Source organism: Emydura macquarii, unplaced genomic scaffold (genome assembly GCF_026122565.2).
Source record: "Emydura macquarii macquarii isolate MOO-44397 ecotype Brisbane River unplaced genomic scaffold, CSIRO-AGI_Emac_v2 contig_719, whole genome shotgun sequence".
In the NCBI taxonomy this organism is placed as follows: Eukaryota; Metazoa; Chordata; order Testudines; family Chelidae; genus Emydura; species Emydura macquarii.
Window position 1 is genome coordinate 11,652,064 of NW_027130856.1, and position 26,476 is coordinate 11,678,539.

The 26,476-nt window shown below is 39.1% G+C and overlaps 1 protein-coding gene across 1 annotated transcript in view; it reads left to right on the plus strand.

Annotated features, from left to right (window-relative positions):
• LOC137149191 (receptor-type tyrosine-protein phosphatase N2-like) overlaps positions 1–19,634 on the plus strand; it is a 138,003-nt gene extending 118,369 nt beyond the window's left edge. Inside the window, exons 12-13 of the mRNA XM_067542550.1 lie at positions 10,499–10,572; positions 14,694–19,634. Of these exons, the coding sequence (XP_067398651.1) occupies positions 10,499–10,572; positions 14,694–14,765 (146 nt within the window). The 3' untranslated portion in view covers positions 14,766–19,634. The remainder of the gene's footprint in view (positions 1–10,498; positions 10,573–14,693) is intronic.
• Positions 19,635–26,476: the final 6,842 nt, after the last annotated feature.

Here is a 26,476-nt window from a genome sequence, read left to right on the forward strand (position 1 = left end):
AAATTTTCAACACGAGCAGTCACTTCAACTTTGGTTTTATGCTCTGCAGTCACAGAACAGTTGTATTTAAATGTCCAAATTATTCTTCTAACATAGGGTCAGTGAAAAGTTTAACTTTTAAGTGTATTCTTATATTTAACAGTTCCAGTAGCCTCCGTGCTATGCTTTGCCGTTCAGGTATTTTTGCTACAGGTATTGGTTATATTATATTCCTTATATAAAGTAGCATCATAACAAGGGTCTAATAACAAGGGATTTAATCCTGCTCCCATTAAAACCGATAGCAAAATTCCTGTTGACTTGAATGGGACCTCAAGTCTGGCCTTACCGATGTCTTTAGGGCTTGACACCTCTAAATGATGATATCCCATTGTAAGGGTGTTACAGAAATGCGCATAGGGAATGCCATCTATTCAGTTCCAAGATACACATTTTAGTCCAAGATCTGGTCCTGAGTTGAAAGTTTAGAGGTGTCCTTTCAAATCAGTGGGCACTTTCAGTGTTTGAATAAGGGAAGAAAATGACCAGTTCATAGTCTTTTGATGGTTAGAGAGTGCTTGCAAGAGGCCATTTCCTGTAATGAATTTTAACATTCTTCATTTATGTGTTGACACTAATACATTCAGCAAGATTTTGTTTAGCTTTTTTTCAGAGGTCTGGACAAACTGATTTAGATAAAGTAATCATTTGAACTATCCTCCAAAGCCACACCAAACCTGAACTGCTCAGGCTTTTTCTTTTTTGAAAGTCAAAAGAAATTCAGTATTCTTCTCTTCCTCACCTTTCTTTTCTGCCCTTCTTCGGTCTGGTGATGACCAGAAGTACTGAAATGTTATAAGAGACTATTATTGGAGTATTTTCTGGCAAGATGATAGAAAGAAATCCAAAGAAAAATTATGAGACTTCCAGCTTTGTTTTCCTGTTCTGAGAGGTCTGGATAGGGCAGATAATTATTTGAATTTTGGATACTAATTGATTGTGTTTTGAAGCCATCAGAATTTAGAGGGAAAATATGAATTTTCAAATACTACTGAAATACGTGATAGATTACAGAACCTGAGAATCCATCAGAAAGATTGGATATAACTTAGCCAAACTCAGTGAATCCTCTTCCAAATGTGAAAGCTAGAAGGATTCCCAAGGTCCTCTTGTGACTCAGCACTATCAACTGCAACATGCTAAAGTATTTTAGTTAAACAGATCCCTTTTCACTAGGGCCTTTTGCTTATTCATAACACGAGTCTAACAAGCATAATAAAATAGACAGGTCGTGTCTGCTAAAAAGAAGCCCATGTAAAAGATAATACTTGTACATGTTAGTATTTTAAATGGGATTTAATCTGTTAATTTTGTGTCCTTGTATAAAGATTAAGCCAAATTCTGTTTTCCAGTTACATTGATGTAAATTTGGAGCAACTTCCTGGACATTGGTGCAGTTACTCTGGATTTATACTGGGGTAAATGAGAGCAGATTTAGTTCTAGAAGCCAGTTTCCACTGTAAACCTAGTATTTATGGAGTGACTGTTTATTACTGTAGCTGACAAAATAAATATGGTTTAAAGAGAAGATTGTCATCTTATTATTTGTTTGATATTTCTGAGGATGTGAAATGGGACTAGAAAGTGATGGAATTCCTGTGGAAAATTTAGGGCAGAAGAAGTCTGAGTTTTAAAATGGGTAGTTGTTAGGATTTGTTTGTTTGTCTTCTAGGTTTGAATCCATTATATAGTTAAGCCTTGAACTCTGTATCCAGTTAGTTAGACTTAGGTAATTATCTTAGAAAAAATTAAGGTCAATCTGCGTTTCTGTATTCTCCGCAACCTGGTCCCAAGTTTTAGCAATAATGGTGGTCACATAATATCTGAAATGCTACTGCTGCTTTTTATGAATAGACAAGGTTCATGAGGTAATTGCTTTTATTGAACCAACTTCTATTGGAGAGAGAGAGAGAAGCTTTCAAGCTTAGACAGAACTCTTCAGGTTTCTTCTTCAGCTCTTCAGGCATTTTACGAAGACAGTTCTTTGCATCCATATATGCATATTCTATATTAACACGGTAGCTCTGCAAGTGAACTGGTTTTATATAATGTAACTGGTAATGAGTTGCCAGGAAACACAATTAAGCAATATTGCTTGTTGTATGCTTTCCCACCACATAATTGACTGCAAAGGGAGCTTTGCCCCAAGCCATAGGCAAAAATGCACAGTGGATGTCTAGGTCAATTTTTTAATGGTAGAGCCTGCCATGAAAGGCGAACTTGTGCTACTTAGAACAAACAACTTAAAAGCACATTTTAACTGTATAAATTGCTGCTTTTAAATAACACATTTGGATGAGTAGCGTTACATTTATGCATTTTTAGAATGGGTGACTGGTGCAGTAAAGTAATCCATTAATAATGAATAAAACAAAAACCTATGAAAACCTACAACATTCCAGCAAGCTTCTAGTGAAAAATGAGTGAGAGCTCACTGGGAAAGTGGTGCTGGTTTGTATTTCCCTGAGCATACTCTGTGGGCTGATTGTGTTGATGATTTCCTTCGTGATGTACAGAGGTCGTAAACAAAAGGCAAGCAAGTTATTGATGTGATTTTTTTTTCTTTTTAAATACTTTGGAGTATATGTTCGCAAAGGTTGCTCTGTAGGGGACATTTTGTGAAGATTCTGTGCAATCCTGATAATTTTATAGAAGGGTATTGGGACTAAAAGTATGGGAGAAAGCAATCCTAATTATTCAGGGTATGGGACACATGAATTGTGAAGAAAGATTGATCAGACATGTATATCTTGGGAAAAGAAAAACTAAGGGGGTCCCCATAGAGCTTTGGAAGATCCTGAAAGGAATGTATTGATGTCAGTAAGAAGCTTGAGATAGTAACTAATTTGAAAACAAGAGGTCATTGACTGAAGCTGAGGAGGAGACAAGCATATAAGGAATTTGGGCAGCATTTCTTCACACAAAGGATAGGTTAGAATATGGAACAAACTGAAAAAGCCAGCCATAGAAATGGTCTGCTATCAGTTCAATAAGCAGCTGGGCAAACATTTGAAAAATGAGGTAAATACAGCGTGAAGAACTACATTTTTGCAGTTAATCTTATGCAGTCAGTCCATAGATGGATGTCAAGAGAAGTGTTTAATTGACCAGATGGTAGTCTTCTGGCTCTTAAAGTTTCAATGTAGTTTATGACACTGTGCAGTAATTATACTTTAATCTTAAACAATTACATTGTGACTCTTATAGCTGGCTACCTTTTATTAAAGATTTGTCCAGAATTGTTGCATATTTTCCTCAGCTCATTCTATGTAGTATCTTGAAGATGCTCTAATGTACTCTCAATAGAAAACCAGAGTAAAATAAATGTAGCTCTTGCAATTTGAAAACTCCACGTGGGCCAGCTGCATCTCTACTCCAATCTATGTAATGCACATGTGAATGCTCCAACACAGGGATCCAAGAAGGAGCATGATTTCTTTGAGCAAACTGTTAAATACAGCACTGAGGGGTATTTTCAAAACTGCACTTGATTCAACAGTTGCCTTCCGGATGACTAGCCTACAGCTTCCGGCTCAGGTGCTGGAAACAATGGATTTACTAGAATCGTGATATGTGGAAGAGCTGAGGTGGGGTCATACAGCCTTCTCTACAAATTTGATTGAGTTGCCAATATCTGTATCTCTTTGTATGCATGTATATGAGAATGTATGTATGGAATGCTACACTAGTCATAGTTGATGCTGATGTTAATTTGAAAAGTTTATATATAGCAGTGCCTGTAAGTGTTACCGTAACATTAGTCATACAGGTTTCATTATGGGTTTTTAAAGTAATCCTTTATTACCTGCTATCACCTCTTTTCAAATACAGTAACTAGGATGGAATCTTGTAAAAAGCAGAGGACTATCAACTCTCGCTGAGATCAGTGAGAGTATCTAAATGTTAAAATAAACCCAGTCCTGCAAGGTTTAAAGTTCCCTTGGTTTAGTGCAAATTATCTCCCTTTTACATCCAATTAGTGATGACTGGTTTCTGCATTTTTATGCTATCAATAAACTATGTATGTCAGAGGCTGCTCTAGTAGCCAATGCAAAACTTACACAAATTTTATCTCTCCGGCGACTTATTCTTCTGCCGTGACAACAGATATTGGCTTAAAATTGACACGCCAGTACAGAATCTCAAGTCCTACAAGCCTTGACATTGTAGTGATTTAAGGTGGTCTGGTTGGTTGTGGATTCCCTCCACCCCAAATGGTTATCCATGGGATGTACAAGCTGACCTGCACTTGATAATATCAATCATTTTCCTGCAGAATGCATGATGATAAATTCAATATACTATATTATCTAATACTAATAAAATTTGTATATATAGTAGTATTTTATAGTGTGGTAATATTTGTGTCATTCTAATTTCAAAATATTTTTTCTCCTTTTTCATTACTGTGGTTTAATGTTCTTTACCTTGTGTACATTCATACTTTTCCTGTTAATTGTTAAAAACATCATAAATTTAAAAAAAAATCTTGTGTGTATAATTGTTTATATATATATTGACTGGGGTGGAGGGTTTCTAATAGAATGAGAGTAAAATGTATTGCTCTTTTGGTTAAAAACTGACTATGATCCTTAGATTCAACCTATTATTCTTATTCTCATCCCCAGACACACGCACACTGGAATTAACTTTTTGCAACAGAGTGGGATAACAGACTTTCACTGAAAACTCCATTCTGTATATGTGATCTCCTGTATTCATCTTAAAAATGTTTTTCCCCCTCAAAAGTGTTGCAGCTTTACTTTTACTTGGTGCTCAGACTTTTCTCTGTTTTGTATAACATAAGTGACCCACTCAGCCAATAATAGACCTCCAGCAGTTATAGCAAATGAGAATTCCTTCAATTTTTACAGTTTCTATCCATCACCTTCAGTTTAAAAAAAAATTTTTTTACTCCAAACAAGCATATTTTATTTCATTTGCTTTTAGACAATACAGGGTAAGGAAGAAAGAAGAGGTCCCACTTCCTCCCTGCAGAGCCCTTTATGGTGTCTTTTAGCCTTGTCCAATTAAGAACTCCCTTATAAGGGAAAGCCTGCCATAGGCTACATGCATCCCAAGATGCATGGCTTCTTGTCTGCAGGGCTCCACTGTGCCTGGCTGTGCTGACCGGTGCATCTTTTTTATTTAGGTTCCATGTTGTTGTTCTTTTCACATTTCCTTCAAAATTATTGGTGAAAAGAACAAAAAAAAACAGCAACAGAGAGATATAAGCCTCATAAATTGTTGTTGTTGTTGTTGTGGTTATTGCTGGGGTGCCATCAAAACTAATGGTCAGTGAACTGGCAATATTCTCCTAATATATACACACACTGTGGTCAGACATCTGATTTTCATTCCTGACACTATATCTCTGTCCTTAATTTCATAATATTAAAACATGCTATTCCAAAATGATTCATTCATGGCATGCCTGACAGACTGCAAATACAGCACAATACATGCCAGAAGCTGAAAGGCTGCCAATCAGCAGCATCTTACAAATATTAATTGTACTTCTTTCAGCTTCTCGCAATAACATTGGAAAGAACTATACCTGGGGCTCTTCAAAACAGTTTCCTTGGAGATTTTAACAAGACATCTTTTAATCTGACCTAACAAGACCCTTTGCCCTTCAAAGACTAATACAAAATCTTTATTATATAGCAAACATAAAAAGATATATTAGAGAGGGAATAGCTCACAGGAATGAAATTGAACATCTACATGGTACAAAAAGAAATGCATATGACCGGTCATTTTCTGTATTACTTTTAGTATTCCATTTTTTTCTATTTGGATGAGTCCTTTTTCTCATGCAGCTCATCTCCTCCTCCTTAAAAATACAATGGAAGTCCTAACAATCCCATGTTTGTAATCTCACACTCCAATGTTACAACTATTTAAACAGTAATATAGATGATATATCTAGTCCTCATCACTCTACTAACTAAGCATGTCACAACCATGAATGGATTTTATCAGAAATAGCCCTAGGCATTTTGCCACCCAAGGTGGAAGATGTTTCCAGACCCCACTGTTGGTATGATGCCTACTGGAAGTTGGCATCCAGGGTAACTGCCTTGATCACCCACCCCTAAAACCAGCTCTGGATTTTATCCTCACTATACCGCTTTGAGAGAGGGAAGTATTATCCCATTTTACAGATGATGAACTGAGGCCACAGGGTAGATTAAATGATTTACCCAAGGTCACACAGGAAATCTATGTCTGATTCAGGAGTCGAACCCATCTTTTCTGAGTCCTAACCTAATACCCTAATCCACCCTTTAATGTTCTTAGTTTACACAATTTTCATCTTTTTCTAGAGCATTTTCTGATATGTCTGAAAGTAGTTCCCAGCATGGAAGTTCTTAGTGTAACACAGAGGGTTAGCTCAATGAAGACACTGGACCCATTTCTGTTCCCACTGAAGCCAAATAGGGCTTTTGCCCTTGACTTCAGTTTAAGCACATGTGAGGCTACTGTGTATTAAATAAAATCATGGCTGCCTTAACCAAAGTTGTATAATGTTTTAGTTGTTTACAAACTCCCTGTAAAGAAATGCTGCTGTTATCAGGGACTGCATTTTATGTATTTGTACAGTGCCTAGCACAATTAGACCCTAATCCTGACTGGGGCCTTAATGGGCATTAATCATATGAGTAATATTAATATCCTGTTTGCTGAGATATTGGGAGTTGCCAGGAGGAACCTTAGAGAGCCTATTGCAATGCCCCATTATTAGCTTATGTCTGTTACTTATTGTATTTCAGAAACAGAATGTGAATTTCCTCTAGAGTTTTACTTGTGCTTTTTTCCAATGGCCCAGTGCGGCAGTTCCAGATACACGACTGATGTGACTCTCTGCAGGCCAAACATTTAACCCAGCTGCTAAGTGCCAGTTCCTACAGTGCTGCCCAGGGGAAGAGTAGGTTGGAAGAGGGCTGACCCCAAACTTCAGAAACTGTTTCTCTCCTAGGGCCAAATATAATTCAACTTGAATCTTCTCATGTTTTCGCTCTGTTTGGGCTAATATTTTCTGATGTGGCTTGTTTGACTACTCGATGTAAATGCCTTGATCTTTTAAACATGTTATTGTTAATTACTAAAGGCCAGATTCTGCCTCCTTTACTGCCACTGCATAGTGGTTTCTGACGTGGTCCTACTGATCTCAGTGAGAGTCAGTGTAAGTAGGGGTGACAGAATCTAAGGTGTATTCTGTAAAAATGCTTACAAATTCATCTCTCCTATTACTGCTCCTACTGCAGCAGCTACTCAATCTCACAGTAAGTTTTGCTCTTCGATACATTTAAAAACCCCCACAGAAATCTCTTATTAAAAGGCAGCCTATGGCAAGCAGAGACCAAATTTATTTCATGAAAGACCTCAGCTATGAGGTAAAATGTAGTCATAGGTGAAAAGATGATCCTTTAGACATTACCCTCTGAACTTTATTTCCTGAAGCGCAGTGGCACTGTATGACCAAGAGATACGTGTTGGAAGGGAGTAGAGACACGGTCTGCTTTCTTCTTCCCAGTTATCTGTGGCTGCACTTGAGCCAGTGCTTTTTACCCTTTCCTATATGATATATGTTGTTTCCAAAGACAGCATTTTGATGTCTCTGTTGTTGGAGGGAATGGGTTAGTGGTCTAAGCAAAACATTTGCAATATTTAGGTGCCCTTGGAGCCGGAGGCTCAAGTCCTGATGAGGATGACTCGGTTCTTCCTTTTTCCACTATAGATAAATGTTGTTACTTGTAGCTTGTGTGTGAGCCTTTCAAATGAGACCTGTAAAAACCTTCAGTCCTTTCAGCTCAGTGTGGAAGTGAAGGATTCCATGGCGGCACAATGTGTATGAGCAAGATTTTGACCTACTGTCTCTAGATAAGATTTCCCTTTATCCCACTAGAATGCCTTGTTTCGCAGGCACATCTGCATAGCCGTGGTGTGGTATGTAAAGTGCTTTTGTATGCTCCAGGATGAAAGATGCTATGCATTACAGTATGTCACTGTGGAAAGGGAAAGCTTCAATGTGATGAAGACCCTGAATTTGTCATATGTGCCACTAAAGCAATTAGGGAGAGATAGACAAAGGGCAGTTAGGCATCCAACTCCCCTTGATTTTGAATGTGAGTTGGGTGCCAAACTGCCCTTTGTGCCCCTGAAAATCTCCCCCTTAGTTATTATTGTGACTTGAGCTATTCCAGAGACCAACAAACAACATAGTGGAGTTTACATAAGATGCCAACAATCTGGTATATTTTTAGTAGAAAAAGCCCTCATCACAATGAGTTTTAATAGAGGAATGGTGATATATACGTATTTTTGTTTTGGCACAATAAGGGAATTGATGTGAAAGGTGCAGGAGTGTTTGTAGGGGAGGAGGCTTGCTCCCACAGAAACTACCAGTGTTACCTCTTGCCCTAGACCTCCTCATCTTCTGTTCTGAATTTTCTTTTTCCAAGTTTTTTCCTTCAAAGCAGCAGCCCATCTTTGTAGCACTATATTCAGTTGATCAGTCTCTCTAGGTATTTATGTAGCTCCCATCACCATCGTCTCTGAACATTTTGCAATCTTTTTAAAAAAAGAAAAGAAAGAAAGAGCAGCAAAACAATCTCTTTTTTCCTCTAACTGTAAGAGTAGCTTGAATAGGTAGTTGTGTGTGTGCTTCGGGAAAGACGAGGTGGTACTCTGTCTGATTGTACTTCATTATCTTCCCTCCTCTGTCAGCAGACCTATTCTATGATTAGTAATGGTGTATATGCCGAAGACCACACAGAGTCTGATCTTCCAAGCAATTATGCTCAGATTCAGCAAAACACTTAAATACATGCTTAACCTTAAGCACACTAGTCCAATGGTACTGCTCACGTGCTTTACTATAAGCATGTGCTTAACTGGTTTGCTGAATCAGGGCCTTATTTCCTGACATTGTGCACACACTACCAGGGCTGTAGTCCCATTGATGATTGTAAGTAAGCACCCTGTTCAGTAGGAAATGTTCATTACTTCAGGGCCATAATCTGTATCATGGAAAGGAATGAGCTAAATGGCTTATTTAATGCACTTTCAAGATTTTTTCTGAATGTTGATTCTCAAGAGGTTTGTGAATTATAAAAATCAACTTTTGCCTGACATTGAAATTTTCATAAAAGGGGATATGGAAGCCTATCTGCACATTGAATAGTATTACTGGATTCCTGTGCAAACCTTTTCCTCCTATGGGTTACTTTGAAATTTTATTTCCTAGGCATAAAGGCTGCCATCCTTCCTAAATTTTGTGGATGGGTTTTGAAAAATGTACAACGTTGGCCAACTCTTCTCTCACTGTAGTTAAAGGTGAAACTTTGAAAATCCCACACTCACTGTGTGTGTGTGGGTGTGGATTCAGCTACATTGTTAGCATTAAAATTAAATACTTACCTTGTTAAAAAGGTGCCCTTGTTCTGCAGATAAGGGCAACAGCTGTTAGTAGTTTTCTGTGGTGCAAGCCTCACCTGAATTGATGCTTTCCATGGAAATTCTAACTGCATCAACTGTGGTTGGGATGTGATATTATTATTACACTTTTGGGAAGTGTCTTTTCTTTTGGTTCATTGAGATCTTTATTTTTGTCTTTTAAAAATCCTTCTACTTTATCATCCAGTAGCCTCTATGTAAATTCCCAACATATAAAGAACCCAGGTGGCAACCTTTGACCTCTGAGTTATCCTTGGTTTGCCCATTGTGCGAATAAAGGTCTTTTTCTGATACAGATAGATAAATGCTCATTTTCAAGGAAGGCTTTACAAATGCATATATTTTCTTAGCCTTGGTGATTTGTTTTTAAAGATTTTCTTGGGTTCCCCCCCCCCCACCCCCCAAATTAAGCTGTTTGTTTTAAGTTGCCGTTCTTGAATGTTTTTCCTGAAAAGGTGCTGTAGATGTGGGATTGTGTCTCTTAAATAGGATGCGTATGCTGTTTGCATTAGCATAAACCTGACAGCAGTTGGCACTGAGACCTTACGATGTCTGCACCTCATGTGATTTATGGTGCATCCTTTTAAAATGTGATAGAAATGATAGTAGCAAAAGCTTAGGACCTAATTCTGCAATACCATGCACATCTCATGTGCCTGCAATGGGGCAACTTACAGCAGTAAGCATTGCCAGGATGGGCCTGTTGTTTCTAACAAATATGCTCTGCTGTTGGGCAGTATCTGTGTAGGCATCTCGTAAGAATTTGTTGTCCTCTGGTTTTTCTTGAATTAATGCTAATCAAAGCTGCCCTTTTCTCTTATTTATTTTTTCTATGTGAACACAAAAATTGCAACTGCCTGCCTCGTCTGCTGAGGGATGGATGTAATAATTTTCAATTGGACTCTTAGCCCAAAGGGAACCCGATAGCAGGAGATTGACAGATGTAGCATGTATTATCTTTTGCTCTGAACTCAGCCCAATTTATGGTTTGTTGCAGGTGCTAAAGAGATTGATATTGCTGCTACCCTGGAGCACTTGCGGGACCAGAGACCAGGCATGGTTCAGACAAAGGTACTGTCAATAAATCCACTGGGATTTTAAATACATTAAAGGTCTTTCACTGTAATTATTTTCATGATAGAAGAGAGAGTGCATGACCTAATTTAACACAAGTCGCTAGCTGATTACTCTGTTTGGCTCCCTACCAACTATAGTTTATTTCTGATGAACATTTATCTAGGCTACTTTCTTTGGTGTTTACTTGTCTTTCTTGTAACATCATCCATATCTATCTTAATTAATGTATATGAAAGACGGTCAAGACAGCAGTCTATAATCTATTAAAGAAAACACATGCTTTAAAAAAAGTTCTTGCTCTAATCTTCAAGGATGGATTATTTCCTTAGAGTATTTGCAGTTCTGTATCATGCAATATGTAAACCAAAGGTTCCAAATCACTTATGAATATAACTACAGCATTCAGTTTTTGTGCTGAAAAAGTTTCTGTTTACAGGAAATAGTTAAGGAGGAAATCAAGCCCTTTAAACGGGAGTAACAATACACTGCCCTGTTTCTGAAATGATATGTTTTACACTCATGATGGGTGAAGTCCTGTGCTTCCTTTTAAATGCTTGTCATGTGTTCTTTTTATATAGATATTGCACGGTAGGCTACATTTGTGTCTTCTGGTGAAATGCAATAAAATATCATACAGTTGTTGTTGATGGCAACAATATGCAACACAGTCATCAATTTACAAAGAAAAGTGTAATTCTGTTTACATGTATCTCAGCTTTGAAATTCATCTTTGTACTGCTGCTATAAGTAACATCGATGAAAGATGGAAAGATACCTTGGGTTATCCTCACTTGCTGCTTGTTAAGAGCTGCAATGATCAAATGAAAGTTTGTTGTTCTATATGACATCGAGGAATCCCATTCATGACAGGGAGACCAACTAAAGAGACATGTATAGATTACATGGGCAGAGATTGACGTGGGTTTTTTTTTGTCTGGAGTCCCCAACCTGGATAGATGGCCCACAAGAGCAATGATATGGCACTGTCCCATGATGTAAGTAGGTACTGATGGAAATATCTGCAACGTATGGGAAGTGAAAGTTGCTGCTGGGTACTTGTGGAACAAAGGGTTTTCTGGGTCAGACACTGTTTCATAACTTTTCTTGAGGAAGCAAAGGATTTCTCCCAGTCCCATTCAGTTCTGTTCCCTATCTAAACTGGCAAAACTGGTGTTGGAGAACTGTGGAGATACTTTTTGTGCCATTTCAGCTGACGTAATAAGAATGATGATTAGTAGTTGAAGTTGTTCAGTCTCTATCTGCACGTGAGTGCAAGATATCACAAATTCTTCTATTCTAATTTTCAAATTAGAAGAAGAAATAACATACAGAATCTAATTTAGCAAGTATTGATTCCTAGAGAAAATACAAATCCTGACACATTTTGTTAATGCACCCCCTGTGCATGGCAGTCTTTCTGCTGAATCCTTACTCTGGTATTCCTTTCTTTTGGCATGGAAGGGTATGTTACCCTCAATGACACCACCAACACACACACACAAAAGTTCCTAAACTACAAAGTAGTGAAATGGAATGTAAACTTATCTGGGCTTGATCAGTTGGTCACATGGAATTCTCACTGTTAGTTACACTTCAGTGTGGTGGTCTCCCCCTAAAACGTGTACCTGGAGTACCTTCATAAATAAAATTAATTGATGCTGTGATCTAGTATGAAAAACTGAATAAATTGCTCCTCTCTCTTGCCTCTCCATCCACCAGTCCATTATCATCATCTCAGAACTGCCCAAATCACTTATTCAAGTTAGCATATTGCAAATCATAAATATCCGGTTACATGCCAGTGCTATGTTGTCCTCAGAGATTATTTATGTATTTATTTATTTATTTGTATTTAAACAAACCCATGTGCTTTCCCATCTGAATACAAATAAGGAATATCAGGCTCTTGGAGTAATTTAAAACAACGGATTAAAAGTCAGGTTAGAAATGCCAATTACAGAATGTCCCTAGGCAAATACACACTGAGTTACTTCAGCAATGTCATTGCATTTCCAGCAGACAGTGCTCCACAGTTTCAATAATCGTGTAAATGATTTGTTAGCAACCTATTGTCTATAAGAAGCAATCTTTTATTCAGAAGCACAGTATATAATAAACAAAAATGAAATGAACATTCTGCATTTCTGATGGGCATAATAAAGGTTTTGTGGTTTTGTTTTTTGCAGAGGACATCACAAAATGAAAGAGTAATGAATGAATATATTCTTTGGGATGTGAAAGTTCTTTCTTTCTTTCTTTCTTTCTTCCCTTCTCTTTCCCTCCTTACCATCTCTTCCTTTCTGAAAGCTGTAATATTAAGTCAATGCTCATTATGGTCTCACATATAACATGTAACCAGTACCTCGTTTGGTTTTCTTTCCAGTTTTTATGTGGAATCAAAACTAAACACAGGTTTATTACTCTTTTTCTAAGAGACTGGATTTATAGTGCCTCTGCATTAGAGATGGAACCAAAATACAACATTTCTGTCGGCTCTGATCTTTATCCCAAGGCTCTCCCTTCTTCTCAGTCAGTCTTATATTAAGCTGTTACACATGTTGATTGTAGCATAAGTGACTATAGATTAACAGAGCAGGTCCCTTTAAAAATGAATAAAATTAAAGTTCATGTTATCTAGATTTAGGAGGTTTTAGTTTAAAGATGTTGGGGAGGTGGATCCAGGTGGTACTGCTCTCTAAAGGTATCAATGGAAGCTATATCATTGTGAGTTTGCTGTGCCAGATGGACATAGCTCTATGCTGCAGGAACAGCACTGAGCGTCCCCACCCTAGGGAGGTATAATCCCTCTGAACTCTGCACATCGCTTGTACCGTCCCTTTCACTACAGTATTGTGTGGTTGATTTTAATCCCAGATTCCCAGGGTTATGTTTTACATGTTAAGTTCCCTCACATTCTTTAGCCTGATAGTTAGAACACCGGTGTCTGCTTGAAACTCTGGGTGCTTTAGATTATTTCAAACTGACTCTGTATGCAAAATGTGAAATCAAACTTTACAATACTTTGAGCAGATTTACTGTTCTTTCTGCACAACACGTGACTCCTTTTTGTGTGAACAGACTGGACAGTCGAATGTAAAATGATTTTTAATGTAAAAAAAAGTAGATGCAGAGTCAAACATTTCAGTAAATGAAATTTCTTAGCAAAATAGTTTGCTTAGAAAATAGATACCAAAATTTTAAGTTTACTTATTATCTCTCTCATACACTCTCTCTTACTGTATCCCAGTGTCTTCACACCTTCTAACCTTGAGGAAATGAAACTTCTCTGTCCTTATCTGAGACTAGAATGTGTTAGGTGTAAGCTTTTATAAGGCAGGTATGTATGTCTGTAGCCTTCCCACTTTTGGCTGTGATTTCATCTAATCTCTGAAGGCTAGATCACGTCAGTATTTGGAAGACGACTCTCTAAAAATAATCCAGTACAGAACTGATTTTTCGTAATGTTGGCAGTTGTGTTGACAATAAAAGCAGTAGCAAAGAAAAGCTCCTTTCAGACAGATAACCACATGTTTTGAAATGGCAGGATAATGATTGAAGAATGCTTAGTAATTTGTTCCAGGTATTGGATGCTGAAAAATCAAACTGTTTTAGTCATTGTTTCCTTACAGTATGTGTAATGTGAGGAAAGATTTACTGTAGTTGCTATTGTCTGGAAATGCTGATTTAAGGAAGCAAAGGAGTCCTAGCTCCAGTGCCCCACCTCTTCCTATACGTCAGTCATAGATATTTAACCAGTTTCCATCTGTCAGATGGAAATGGATAGTGATCAGCTGCTCACAGACCTTTCTGACCATGCAATTGTAATATGTCATTGTATGCTAATATCCAACTGTAATAACAAGTGCTTCTTGGTTTCTACTATCTGCATTTTTCTCTAAGATGACTGTGAGTTTTAAGATCCTGTCAAAGGTGATATATTGCATCAATAATCTCAGAACATTTTGTTCTTTTCTGTTGGAATGTGCAGTTCATCTTGCATATTCATATTTTTTAATAATATCTTAAGGATGCTTCATGACAGAATAGTGCACCAGGCTTCCTTCCTGGAAATGTTCTGTTTTATTATTCAGACTGTGTATTTGTTCTCTCCACAGGAGCAGTTTGAGTTTGCATTGACAGCGGTTGCTGAGGAAGTGAATGCAATACTCAAGGCACTTCCACAGTGAGCAGTTCAGTCTCCACGAGGTTCCCTGAGGATCCATCCCTCATTTCCTTATTCTCAGTCCTGTGAATGTTGTTGGAAACCGTGACCTGACCTTAACTGTGTATCTTCTATTGTAACCACATAGTAATAGGGTCCTTACAAACTTCTATAGCCAGTAAAAGTTCAACAGTTAAAATGTGTATTCTATTTGTTTTTTAAAATTTAAAAAAAAGATACATTGAAGCCTCGGATTAAGTGACAGAACAATCCATCTAATTCCTTTCACACCCTCAGAGCGCTGAATGTCACACTTTGAAAGCACACGTTCATGTTCTTAATAGCAAATATACAGTATTGTGGATAATTAGTGCAGTCAATATATTCTCAGAAAACACAGTGTTCTGTTATATTTTGTAACTTCTCAGAGGCTGAATAAGAAGAGCAGGGGGCCTGAAAAGGACTGGGATTGTTCTTACACAATACCAGGCAAGAGCATGAAACAATGCTGTGTGTGTTAGTAAACACAGATCTGGCCTCTTGCATAGAGAGGCTGTGCCTTTTCATGCTGGGCTTTGGCGAGCGAATGTTTTCTTAACTGTTGTTTACTTTTCAGCTTTGTGCAATGAATGGGAGAAAATCTGAGCTATAAGTAAATAGGCCTGCACAGTTGTCACAACTGCAGAGAACAAGTCGGTCACATTAATGGGAACCCAATGTATAAAGAGCACAACAACTCTTATTATGTACCACTGGCCTAGCAGAAAATGAAGCAGAATAGTTTAACCTCAAGAAGTGAGTTGTATGCTCCAGATAGCAGCTGGGTGAATGGCCTGAGCTGTTATGAAAGCAGAGTACTGGGGAGAATGGGAGCTTCTTTATGTTTTGGCATTATTTTTTTCCTAAAACAGTGTTGTTACCATTCTTTTAGACCAGAAAAGATATTTCAGTAAACACATTCAAGGCATTCCTGGCTGAAGCGAAAGTTTTCAATCTACATTGTATGAGTTTGTCTCCATCCAGACATTGATGCATCTCTCTGCAATGTTTCTGTTCTTTCCCCATTCTAAATAATACATATCATTTTAGTTCATTATTATGGGTTGAAGAACTGTAGGTAGAATCTCTAAGAGTCTTGTGCTCTAAATTCTTATACCTACTGTTGCAAAGTGATGCTAAAGTATGTCTGTAAATGATCTAGTGATGTGACTTTGCTTAAACACAGCCACATTTTTAGTTTTATTTTTTGGGGGAGGAATTAAAACTGCAGGTAGAAAACACTTTGATTTATTTGAATGAGGTACTATGGGTAACATTTTCAAAAGTGAAGTGACTTAGGCTCCTAAATCCCAATTTTCAAAAATGATATTTTAATAAGTTCTTAAGAGTCTAACTCCTTTTTGAAAATGGGACGTAGGCCCCATAGCTGCTTTTGAAAATGCTACCTAACATGGTTGTAGTTTTCAAGTTCCTATTTTTTCAAAATTACTTGAAAGTATTGCGGGCTTTGAATTGTGCCAAGTTAATGGTATGATTTCAGAATTGCAAAACAGATCAGTGGTTTTAATTTCGGGGTCTTTTGTAAATCTCTATTCAATAAATTGTTTTAAAAAAAACATTGCAAATTTTGCTAGAAGAGAGGCAACAGGCACCTGTTGGAATCAAATAACATTGAAATTTTGTGTTGTAGGTATGGATGTTGGTGATGTCTTCTTTTTGGTGATTAAAGAGTTATTTCAAAAAGCGCCAGATGTGTTACTTTTCTATGTATGTTTTTGTACATTCTTCTCAGTATTTGCTATTGCTTAATTTGTGCATCCAATTACCATGGCAGTATAGAGCAGTTACTGCAGATGCCATCGTCCTCTGAAGTACACATACTGTACATTAAGCCACATGTTTATTTTATGGCACGAGCATTTTAGAGCTTTCCTAGCAATAACTAAAAAAACTAATGGGGTATGAATGAGGAAATTGCCTTTTTCATTTGATAATTTAGGTTTAACAGGACTCCTTTATTACTTTAGCTAACACAAAATTGCAGATCAGGGCAGATAAAATCAGTTTGAACAGTATCTGCCAGTGTTTGAAGTAGATTGATTGTGGAGACAGCGTGACATGGCTTTCCAAAAATGTAGGTAGCTATATCCAAACCAATCTACCAAAGATTCAAACTTCGTAATCCTGGCCTCCACCTCCTGTTGCCAAATGGAATGGGCTCACTGCAGTGCTGCTGTGTTGTTACCGATTGACAATCTGGGGAATGGTAGCTTTTCATAGGATAGACCTTGTGCTGTGATTCATTAATGTTTTCAAAGTTCACCCTCCCCCTACCCATGTCAAATATGGCTGACAGTGACAACCCTCAATTCATCTGGGTTGTAAAGCACTTCATGATATTTTTCCAAACTGTTACAATTTCTGTTTAAAGTTCAAAAATCTCTTTAAACCTAATTCTGCAAATATTTAATCATGACCCATTTCAAGGTTAATAACGTAAGGGTTAATTCAGACGTAGCTGGAGTCGGAATATAATTATCTATTAAATTCTATAGAATGATTCAAACTACAGAAGGATTATCTTTTCCATTACATTTTATAGGTTTTCAGAGTACTTTCTATAGAATCCCATTTAAAACAGTGTAGGTTTCATCCCAAATAAATACTTATCCATAAGGTCGGGAAGTCATTATTACCTTGTAAGCAGGAAGCACGTTCCAGGAATCTAAGGACTATTGCATAACATTAAAAGGTCATCAGATTTTCTGGCTTTCTTCTTCAGAGAGTTGCCAGACTTACAGTATTCACTGTAAACAAACCCAGGGATCCTGTTTGTGTAGGTGGTGGTGGCCACTAATCTTCATAAAAGTTTGGAGGAAGGAATCCTATTTCCCTCAGTAATAATAAATATAGGCCCTCAGCAAAATTCCCGTTTCTATCCCATTAGGTTAAATTGTGGTGTTATGTCATTTAATCTTTGAGTGAAATTCAGAGACATTTAATTATTACCTGGTGCAACCTGGCATGTCAGAATGTAAAGAAGAATTTGTTTTTCAGGTGAACCTTACCCGTTTTGTAGCAGTTAACATAATCTAAATGATTTTGCTGTGGATTTTATGCCTACATACGCAGCCTTGACGTGGTTGCTGTTGTCATTCTGTAGCCCATTTAGTGGCCTAAGACTTGCATGTGCATTTTGATTCCACATGAGAAAAGGCTTTTCCTTATTCTGTTTCAGCAAAGCATCCACTTTAAATCAAATAAGATATTAGAGACTGCAGGCCCTCCTTTTTCAGTACTTCAGCTTGATCATTGTTAGACTGATGTCCAATATAGAAACTTGGGCTGGCATCTGACTCTTAGGAGGATTGAAGTAAATTGTGTGCATTAAATAGTGGCTTAGCTAATGTCATTAATGAAAACCAAGTCTATGGATGCTGTGTGTGTGTTTGAATCTTAGTTGCCATGGAGAAGTGAAGAAAGGATTAAATTAACCCCAGTGCTGAGCACCACCTATTCACTGCTTTAAATCCTGTGAGAGGGCTGCGGTCTGGGTAGAGAGCCCAAGTTTTCCAAGTGTGCCACAGAGGGGGCTCCATGCCAGTTCTGAATATGCAAATGTGAGGGGAGTGAGGGCTGGAAGAGAGGCCACTAGATCCAGGAATATGTGGCTTCAATGGCTGGAAACACTTGCATAACGAGTGCAGAGGGGATATAGCTGCTTCTGTCTGCCACTCCAGGCTACAGTAGTGAAGTAGCAGCACTGTGCCCCTATCACCTCCATCTCCCAGTCCACATATAGCACAGTTGCCTAAAACCCAAGTACTTGGGGTGGAATCCTTGCATTACAGAAATCAATAGGAGTTTTGCCATTGCCTTCACTGGGGCCAGAATTTCACCCATGAGCTTTATCCAACATTCCTGAATAGCACCCTAAGGACCTGATCCAGGACTACTGAAATCCAGTGGGAGGCCTTGGTGTTGGATTGGGCTCAGAAGGAATTTTAGCAGAGACTACAATATGCAAATGTAGTCCAGTAGCAAGGAGAACAGATTTTTCTCCCTCTCCCTCCCCCCGATTATTAAAATGCTTTAAAAAAAAAAAAAAAAATCTGATTATATATCTTTCTAAAATGTATGCATAAAACAACCCCAGCAGATCCCATGAGGAAATAACAGCAATATACCTATAATTTGTGGTTTTGTGCTTTATTAATCAAGTAGAACATTAATAATAAAGAAAATCCCAACCCACTTTATAATTACTGGAATAGAAATTAATTTTAAAAACTGTTTATTAGAATAGAAAATAAATATTTGATTAGCTTTGTTACAGAACAGTGGCTGTCTTTTAACTTTTTTGCATATTTGGTTAGGAAATTCTTAGGAAGCAGTTGTGATAATTCACTTTTTAAAAATTGTACAGTTTCTATGATTTTGCTTTTTAAACAGGAGTACACTTTATAAATTTGATTGTTATATATTTCTGTTATCATTACCTGGGACATTTGAAAAAAATCTTCCCCACCATGATGTAAAGAAAAAAATACTGTTTGTTTTTACAATAAACCAACAACAAACATTTACAAAACCGTGGCATACTTAATCCAGTTAAAGCATGACACTTTTTCCACTAGTCTTCATTTACCATGTTAAAAATAAAATAAAATTACACCAGCAAGATCTTATTTGAACATGTTCTTGTGCATGCTCTTTGTACTGCATTTGATGGTACACACTATTTCTCTTTCGTGTTCATTGGATTCTAATAGATTCTTTATATGTATATAATTAAGACAAACAAAGATTATACAAAGTATTTTGTTCTACCTCTGTAAAAAAAAATCTCACTTGTGAATAAAGTCACATTGTCTGTGGAGTATTGTGAATACTGCATTATAGTCTGGTGCCTTTTTGTACCTATGTGTAAGTCACTGTTTGTTTGAGCTGCAGTCTGTATATCTGGGACACTCACACTTTGCCAACTGAGAGCTGCAGTGGCATCTTGACAGGCACCCAGAGGGCTGCATCTAATTTTTCCAAATTGGAGCAGAGCCACCCCCAACTTAAACGTGAATGTACATCTTGTAAAGACAACAGGTTCCAGCAGACGATTCTCCATCTTGAGCTGGGCGGAGACTGCTCAGATTAAGACAGAGAATTGCAGCCCTTGTTTGGATCAGGATCAGGAAAGAATCCAGAGACAGAAGGAAACTGATCCAGCAGCATGGAAAGATGTTCCATGTGAAGAGAGAGGAAAATGACTAGGCCTGTTTACTGTAGAGATGGGACAAATGAGTTGTATGATAGGTGTATACAAAACAATGAAAAAGGTGGAGTAGGCTAGACTTCCATTTCCCCTCTCATAATACAGGCACAGAGACATGCAAGGACACTGAAGGACACAAATTTAAAACTGATACAAGTAAATGCCTTTTTACACAACATATAATTAACCTGTGGAACTCCTAGCCACAAGAGATTAGTAGGATTCAAAAACTTAGCTATATGGATAATGAGAACATCCACTGTTACATCAGGTAAGATGACTGCAAACCCTCGCAGGCAAGATAACCAGTAAATGCCTGGGGGTAGGAAATAACTTCCCCATAGGCAAGTTTTGCCATAATTGTCCATTTTGAGGAGTCTTGTGAATTCCTCTGAAACCGCTGGAAAGAGACAGGATATGGGGCTTGGGTCTGACCCAGTCTGGCAATTTTCATGTCCCTATATTATTTGTTGCATTTGGTTGTCCTTTGAAGGGGAATCAAAATACTTTGGTGCTTCCCCTAAAATAACCATAAAAATGTTAATGTGCAGAAAGTTGGAAGGTTTTACAGCCTATTTTTCCTCATCAGAAGGGTCTTGTTTTACATTCTCTACCCTTGGTTATGTAGTTGTGTGTTTTAATATCTGCAACTTTTTCAGTGTAGAAAGGTGACTTTCATCTTAGAAACAAAGTATTTGCACCATTATAGCTATTTTCCTTGTGGTGTAACCTAGCAGTTTATCTTTTGTCTGGAATATAACTTTCTAAAGCCTTTGGTGATATCAGCTGGAGGACAAAAACAGAAGTGCATGTAATTGTATAACAACTGGAGCATTATACATCACATAGGTAAGTAAGAAGCTTACACATACATAGCTTCTTTTGCTGTGAAATGTTTGCATTGGTTTCATGACACACATTTATTACATGGGCCAGCTATGCAGCTAGTGTCAATCAGCATTGCTGGTCTTGACATCAATAGATCTGCCTCTCAAACTATTTTGTGAAGTGTGTAACCAGTTATGGTAGGGATTGAAAAAGAACTTGGGGTGGGATTCTAGTAACTCTAAAATATAAATCGCAAAGTAATGTAAAACTTGCCTAGCATAGAGGTACTAATCATAGCAGCCTGATGTAGCTGATATGTTGTCCTGCCATGTTGCTGATGTTTACCACTGTTAGACTATGACATGCCACAGTCCCGTGTGTTCTCCTGGTACAATCCAGACAATACTCAACTTGCCTCCTTTTGATTCAGATCATCACAGTTTTGTAGCAATGCTCAGTCACCGCCTCAGAAATGGAACCTTTTGTCCTGTGTATGCTATAAAATCAAGGAAGCTTTGTAGTTGTATGGTCAAAGAATTCAAAAGTCTGACTTTATTTTTAGAACTTGTCATAAAACTTCAGTGAGGGCTGGTGAGACGTGACATATTTGTGCTGTAGGCTGAACAAATACATCAATCGTTCATCCAAGGAAAGGTGTAATGTTTATGCTCGCTCCACCAGTGGGACTGGGACAGCTCATGCCAAATTCAAGTCTGGTGTGACTCTTGGCTTCAGTGGAGTTACGCCAGAGATGAATTTGGCCCACTGTGTACGCATCCATTGTGACTGCAACATCTGAATCTTCCTACAGGCAAATAAAGCTAGCAATTGAGGAGACAGATAAAATTGAGAGGAAGGCTGCTTTAGGGCGTTAGTCTGACACTTGGCTTCAATTCCCTGCTCTGCCTCAGATTTCTTATGTGACCTTGGGCAAGTCACTTAGTCTCTCTGTGCCCCATCTGTGAAATGGGGACAAAAGCACCTCCCTACCACACAGGGTGCTGTGAGAATAACTACATTGAAGACTGTGTAGATCTCAGATACTATGGTAAAAAGGGCCACAGCAGTACCTTTGACAGGCTAGCTTTGTTGTCCAGCTATCTGTTTTTACATATAGCTCAGCTGTGCGAGCCCAATAGGCACAATGGATTTCCACTATGGGGCACGTTTTCACCCCCTACACTGTAATAATGGATAAAATATGGTGGTCTTGTTCACACTACATTGCCAAAAAGAAGCTGCTATGGGGAAGGAGATTTAGGTTTGTTGGCTTTGTGCAGCAGGCTGAGGAGGCAGGCTGTATGCCAAATGTCTTGCAAGTTTAGTAGCCCTCGCCATCCAATTCATGGAAGAAAATGTGGTTTCAGCTGCAAAGGGTGTTACTCAAGTGTCCTTTGACCCAGAGCAGGAGCTGCAGTGATAACAGGAGAAAAGGCCTGGCTAGAGACTTGGATTTATGCTGGGTAGCATGAAACTACATTGCGTATGCAGTAGCCTGTGGCAGCAGAGCCGCTGTAGCTTTCAAGCCAAAGGAAAAGTGGCCAAAAGCAAGGCATTTGGCTTTTTGACCGTATAAATCTACAGAACAGCATTGTCCTCAAGCCCTTTTTTGAAATGCAGCATCCATTTCCCTTATGCAGGAACCCTGCTGCTTTTTCCAACACCTTTCTCTGGTTTCCAAGTGCAAAAGCTTGTCCCAACCCAACACCGTAAATTACGGTCTGCCAGGTGAATGGGTAAGAGTGCTCAAGATTAGTCACTATTAAATCAGTTGCTATGGCTGCCGCTGACCAATTTGCAGGGCAGTGACCAACTGGATCCATATAGCTACGGGATCTTGATAAAGACATCACAGATTCTAAAAATGAAACCACTCTTCTTGCATGTGGCTGAAGGAAAATGAGCCTTTTGCAGACGGTTCCTTTGCTTTTTGCTCGTATCTGGATGTTGTTTCAAGGAACAGAAATACAAAGGAATCCTTGAAGGAAAACTCTGGCGTTGTAGAATTGCTTCTTGGAGGCTGCAAAATTAATGGAGGTGATTCTGTTTGGTGCACTTATTCATGGCTGCTTGTGTCTGGAACCTAGGGTGACCAGATGTCCTGATTTTATAGGAAGAGTCTGATATTCTTATACAGGCAAATGTATCTCCACATCCTCCGTCTCCATTTTTCACACTTGCTATCTGGATACCCTACTGGCACCAAGCATGGTCCTGAAGAGGACCAGTGAGATAAGCTGCTTAGTTTGGACCACCAGGATGTACCATGCAGACTAAAAACCCTTCTCAGTACTGATGTCCTACCTTGCTGGCGTTAGCTTGTGATATGTGGATCCTCTGGCTTTTTAAAAATAAGCTCTCACTTTCATGGAAGCAGACAGTGATCTGACTTGGTTGATTCCCTTGAAAGCTGAGGTACCAGGTTTGGGGATAACAGCATTCATATGATGTAAATGATGGCTCACGTCTGTGTCTCACACTTTCATTGCGAGTGTCCTGCTCCATACTGTGTTCTTAGTAAGCTGACCGAGAGCCCATTTGTACTTCTGCCAGAAGGTTGTGTTCCGGTGATGCCATCCCTGTGTTCCTGAGTCCTCCCTGCATGTGTGTGCTGTGCTGATGTTACATTTACAATGGGTTAGACTCAGGGAGAACCCAACTTGGAACCTGGTCTGTGCCAGAAACCCACTTCCCTTTCTCTCACTGTGTGCTTAACTTCCAAATACCTTAACCCTTAGGAGACAAGAACACCTTGGGATGCTGCCAAAGTGATAAGCCTGTGGCAGGAATACTGATGATACATTCTTGGTGTCACATAGGCCATGCCCATTGCGAACACAAGTCTACGTCCCGCAACAAAGTGAATCATCAAAGCAGGACTTAAGCACAAGAGCAGATACCTCTTGCAAAGACAGGGCTGCTCATAACAGGCCAGCTAGAGGGCCAGCATGGGTGCTCTACAGCACCCCGGAACAGTGGCCTGTATTAAACGTGCTAGGATAGAGAAGTGGGGAAAAGGAGCCTTCAGTGGTGACCAGTGTTTTCCTCTCACTGTCCATGCATGTCCTGTTCTGAAACATTATTGCTCTGCTCAGCTGACACAAGCGATGACAAACCTTTGTGAATATTTTTTGCCATTTAGTTTTGGGTAAATGCGAACCCTTCTCCCATTCCAGGCCACTCCAATTTGCTTTTCTGTGAGTTACCACCATGATTAATTTGCATCACTCCATGAAAAATCCCCTAAAGCCACCTTGTCCCAAAACACTGGCTTGTGAAACTTGAAGTAGCCCCATCCTGGCACTTAGAGGAACTCCTGTATGGGAAATCCATGAAGTTTGCCAAGAGAGATACCTGGGCAAACCCAGTGACAGTATGCACCAAGGTCACACTGTTGTCTGAGCCCCCAGGAGTGCAGCAGAGAGAGGAGATGGTCAATGCCCCTTCAGCTTATGCAACAGGTTATGTGCAGCATGAGATGTATAATGTAGCACCCGGCTGGATATTGCCATGTTACCAAGCTAATGTCTCTTTGCCTGTTCAAGTTCCTACTGCATCCACCAAAAAAGCAAATCCATGCCCACACGTTTGGCCAGTGAGCTGATAAGTGTCTGTTCTGAGATGAACTGTCTTCCCAGGCCCTTCTCCAACTCAATATATGGGAGTGCCGGTGAATCATTTTTGTTTTCTTGGCATTAAGCAGGATAGCTGAGGAAATTCAGTCTGGCAGGCTACAGAGATCAGCCATATATCTCTGTCCAGCACACAGCCGCAGCTGCAGCATAAAAGAAAAAGCATGTTCAGTTTAGATGAGGAAGCATATGCCCAACTATACACAGCAAGCAGCTGTGGCAGCATGGGTGCCCGTTCCCCTTGTCCCCAGACAGGAGCCTGCAGTTGTAAACGTCAGCATGGCTGTATCTGACCTGTGTGCTACACTGAGGCAGTCGCACTTTAAAGGCTTAGGCTGAATGAAGGTGGCCCGGTGTGTTGCACCCATTTATAATCCAAGCATTTATGTCAATTAACTAACAATTAAATTCTGGGTGAAAATCAAAATTCCACAGTGATTTTTACTTTTGCTGGCTGTTAAAGCTCATTTAATAACAACATTCAAGGAAAAGCAATTTAATTAGCAAAGCTGTTTGACTTGCCTTCTGGGTGTATGTTGAGGTTGGAGGAGGAAATCTAGTGTAAGGCTTCTAATAAAATCATTTGTATGAATTGGAATATGCCGCAGGTAGCTGGAGTAGTTGAAGAACTGCAGAAGATTAGAAGTACCAGGAGCTGGAAGGTAACAGGCAACATTGTAGCAGCAAACTCCTGTAATAACTTTCTAGAGGCTGCATTTTGTGTCACTATCCAAGAGTTTGATGGTGCCATGATGAAAATTACTCTATAGTAAGAATTAAACAGAGGAAAGGAAAAACTTTGGCGTGACAGAACTACTTAATATTATCCCACCAATACCTTCCTCCCAGTACTTCTGTTGCAACTAATGTTGGGGAAAACCAACAACCCACTTGTAAGAAGTTGAAAATGAAAAGGGTAAGGATACATAGCATTTATAATGAGGGGCCATTCAAGAATCTCTAAGCACTTTTCTAATGTTAATTATTTAAGGTATGTAAGCTACATAGGAACCATGACAACCACCAATGTATGTGGAATGCAATAGCTGTTTAACAACTCTCAGCAACACTACAAAACCTTTTGGGACTGGAAGTGCAAACTACTGACTCCAATTGAAATGGCGAGATAGGAGTTGCCTAGGCAGAATGTAACTGAATGAGCTGAAATAGCTTCTCTCACAAAACGTGTCCTGAGATGTTGAGTGGCCACAGCTCTGCTCATGCTGAAGGTGTAACTTCCAGCTTTGGTAGACATTCACATGCTAACTTCGATTGAGTGACCGCACTAAAAAGGAGAAGTGCAGCCATTGGGGGGCAGGCTAACCGCTGGACTCCCAGGAGCCACTGCACTCAGCTGGCCGCCCTCGCAGCTGCAGTTATGCGTCTATTTTTAGTTCACTAGCTCAATCAAAGCTAGCATGTAGACATCCCCTGAGCTGGCAAACACACCTTCCAGCTCCAGTGTAGACATAGTCTTAACTTTTCATCTGCCCTGAAAGAGGGCGTCGCCACCCGTGCCCTCAGTGCAGGGCTGGAACTGGGTCAGGGGAATGACTAGGAGGAAACACCGCCACCTGTTCTTGCAGACGCTCGGAGTTGTTCAGGGGTGTCTCCCTGATGCAGCGACCCTGCTGAAGAGACTGCAGCACTTGATTGCACAAATAAATTGGGGGGATTGTAAAATAAAGATGAAGCTTTTGGATGTTTTACAAATGTATACATTTTTTTTTAAAAAAATGTTTAAAAAAAAAAAAACATGTTCAGCAAGTGACTATATGAAGAATGCAGTAATGACCTGGGTCTCTGACTAAATGGGTTATACCTTGTGTCATGAAGTAGGGTTTGAACCACACCCTCAGGATTGGTACAGTGTCACATCTCGAGCTCAGGCCTGCCCAGCATTCAGATGAGCAACCTCCAAGAAAAACCCAATGCTGCAGGACGTGGTGATGCTCAGTAGCTGGATCTCTGGTCTGACAGCTACCCCGGCCTGGAGTTAAACAGCTC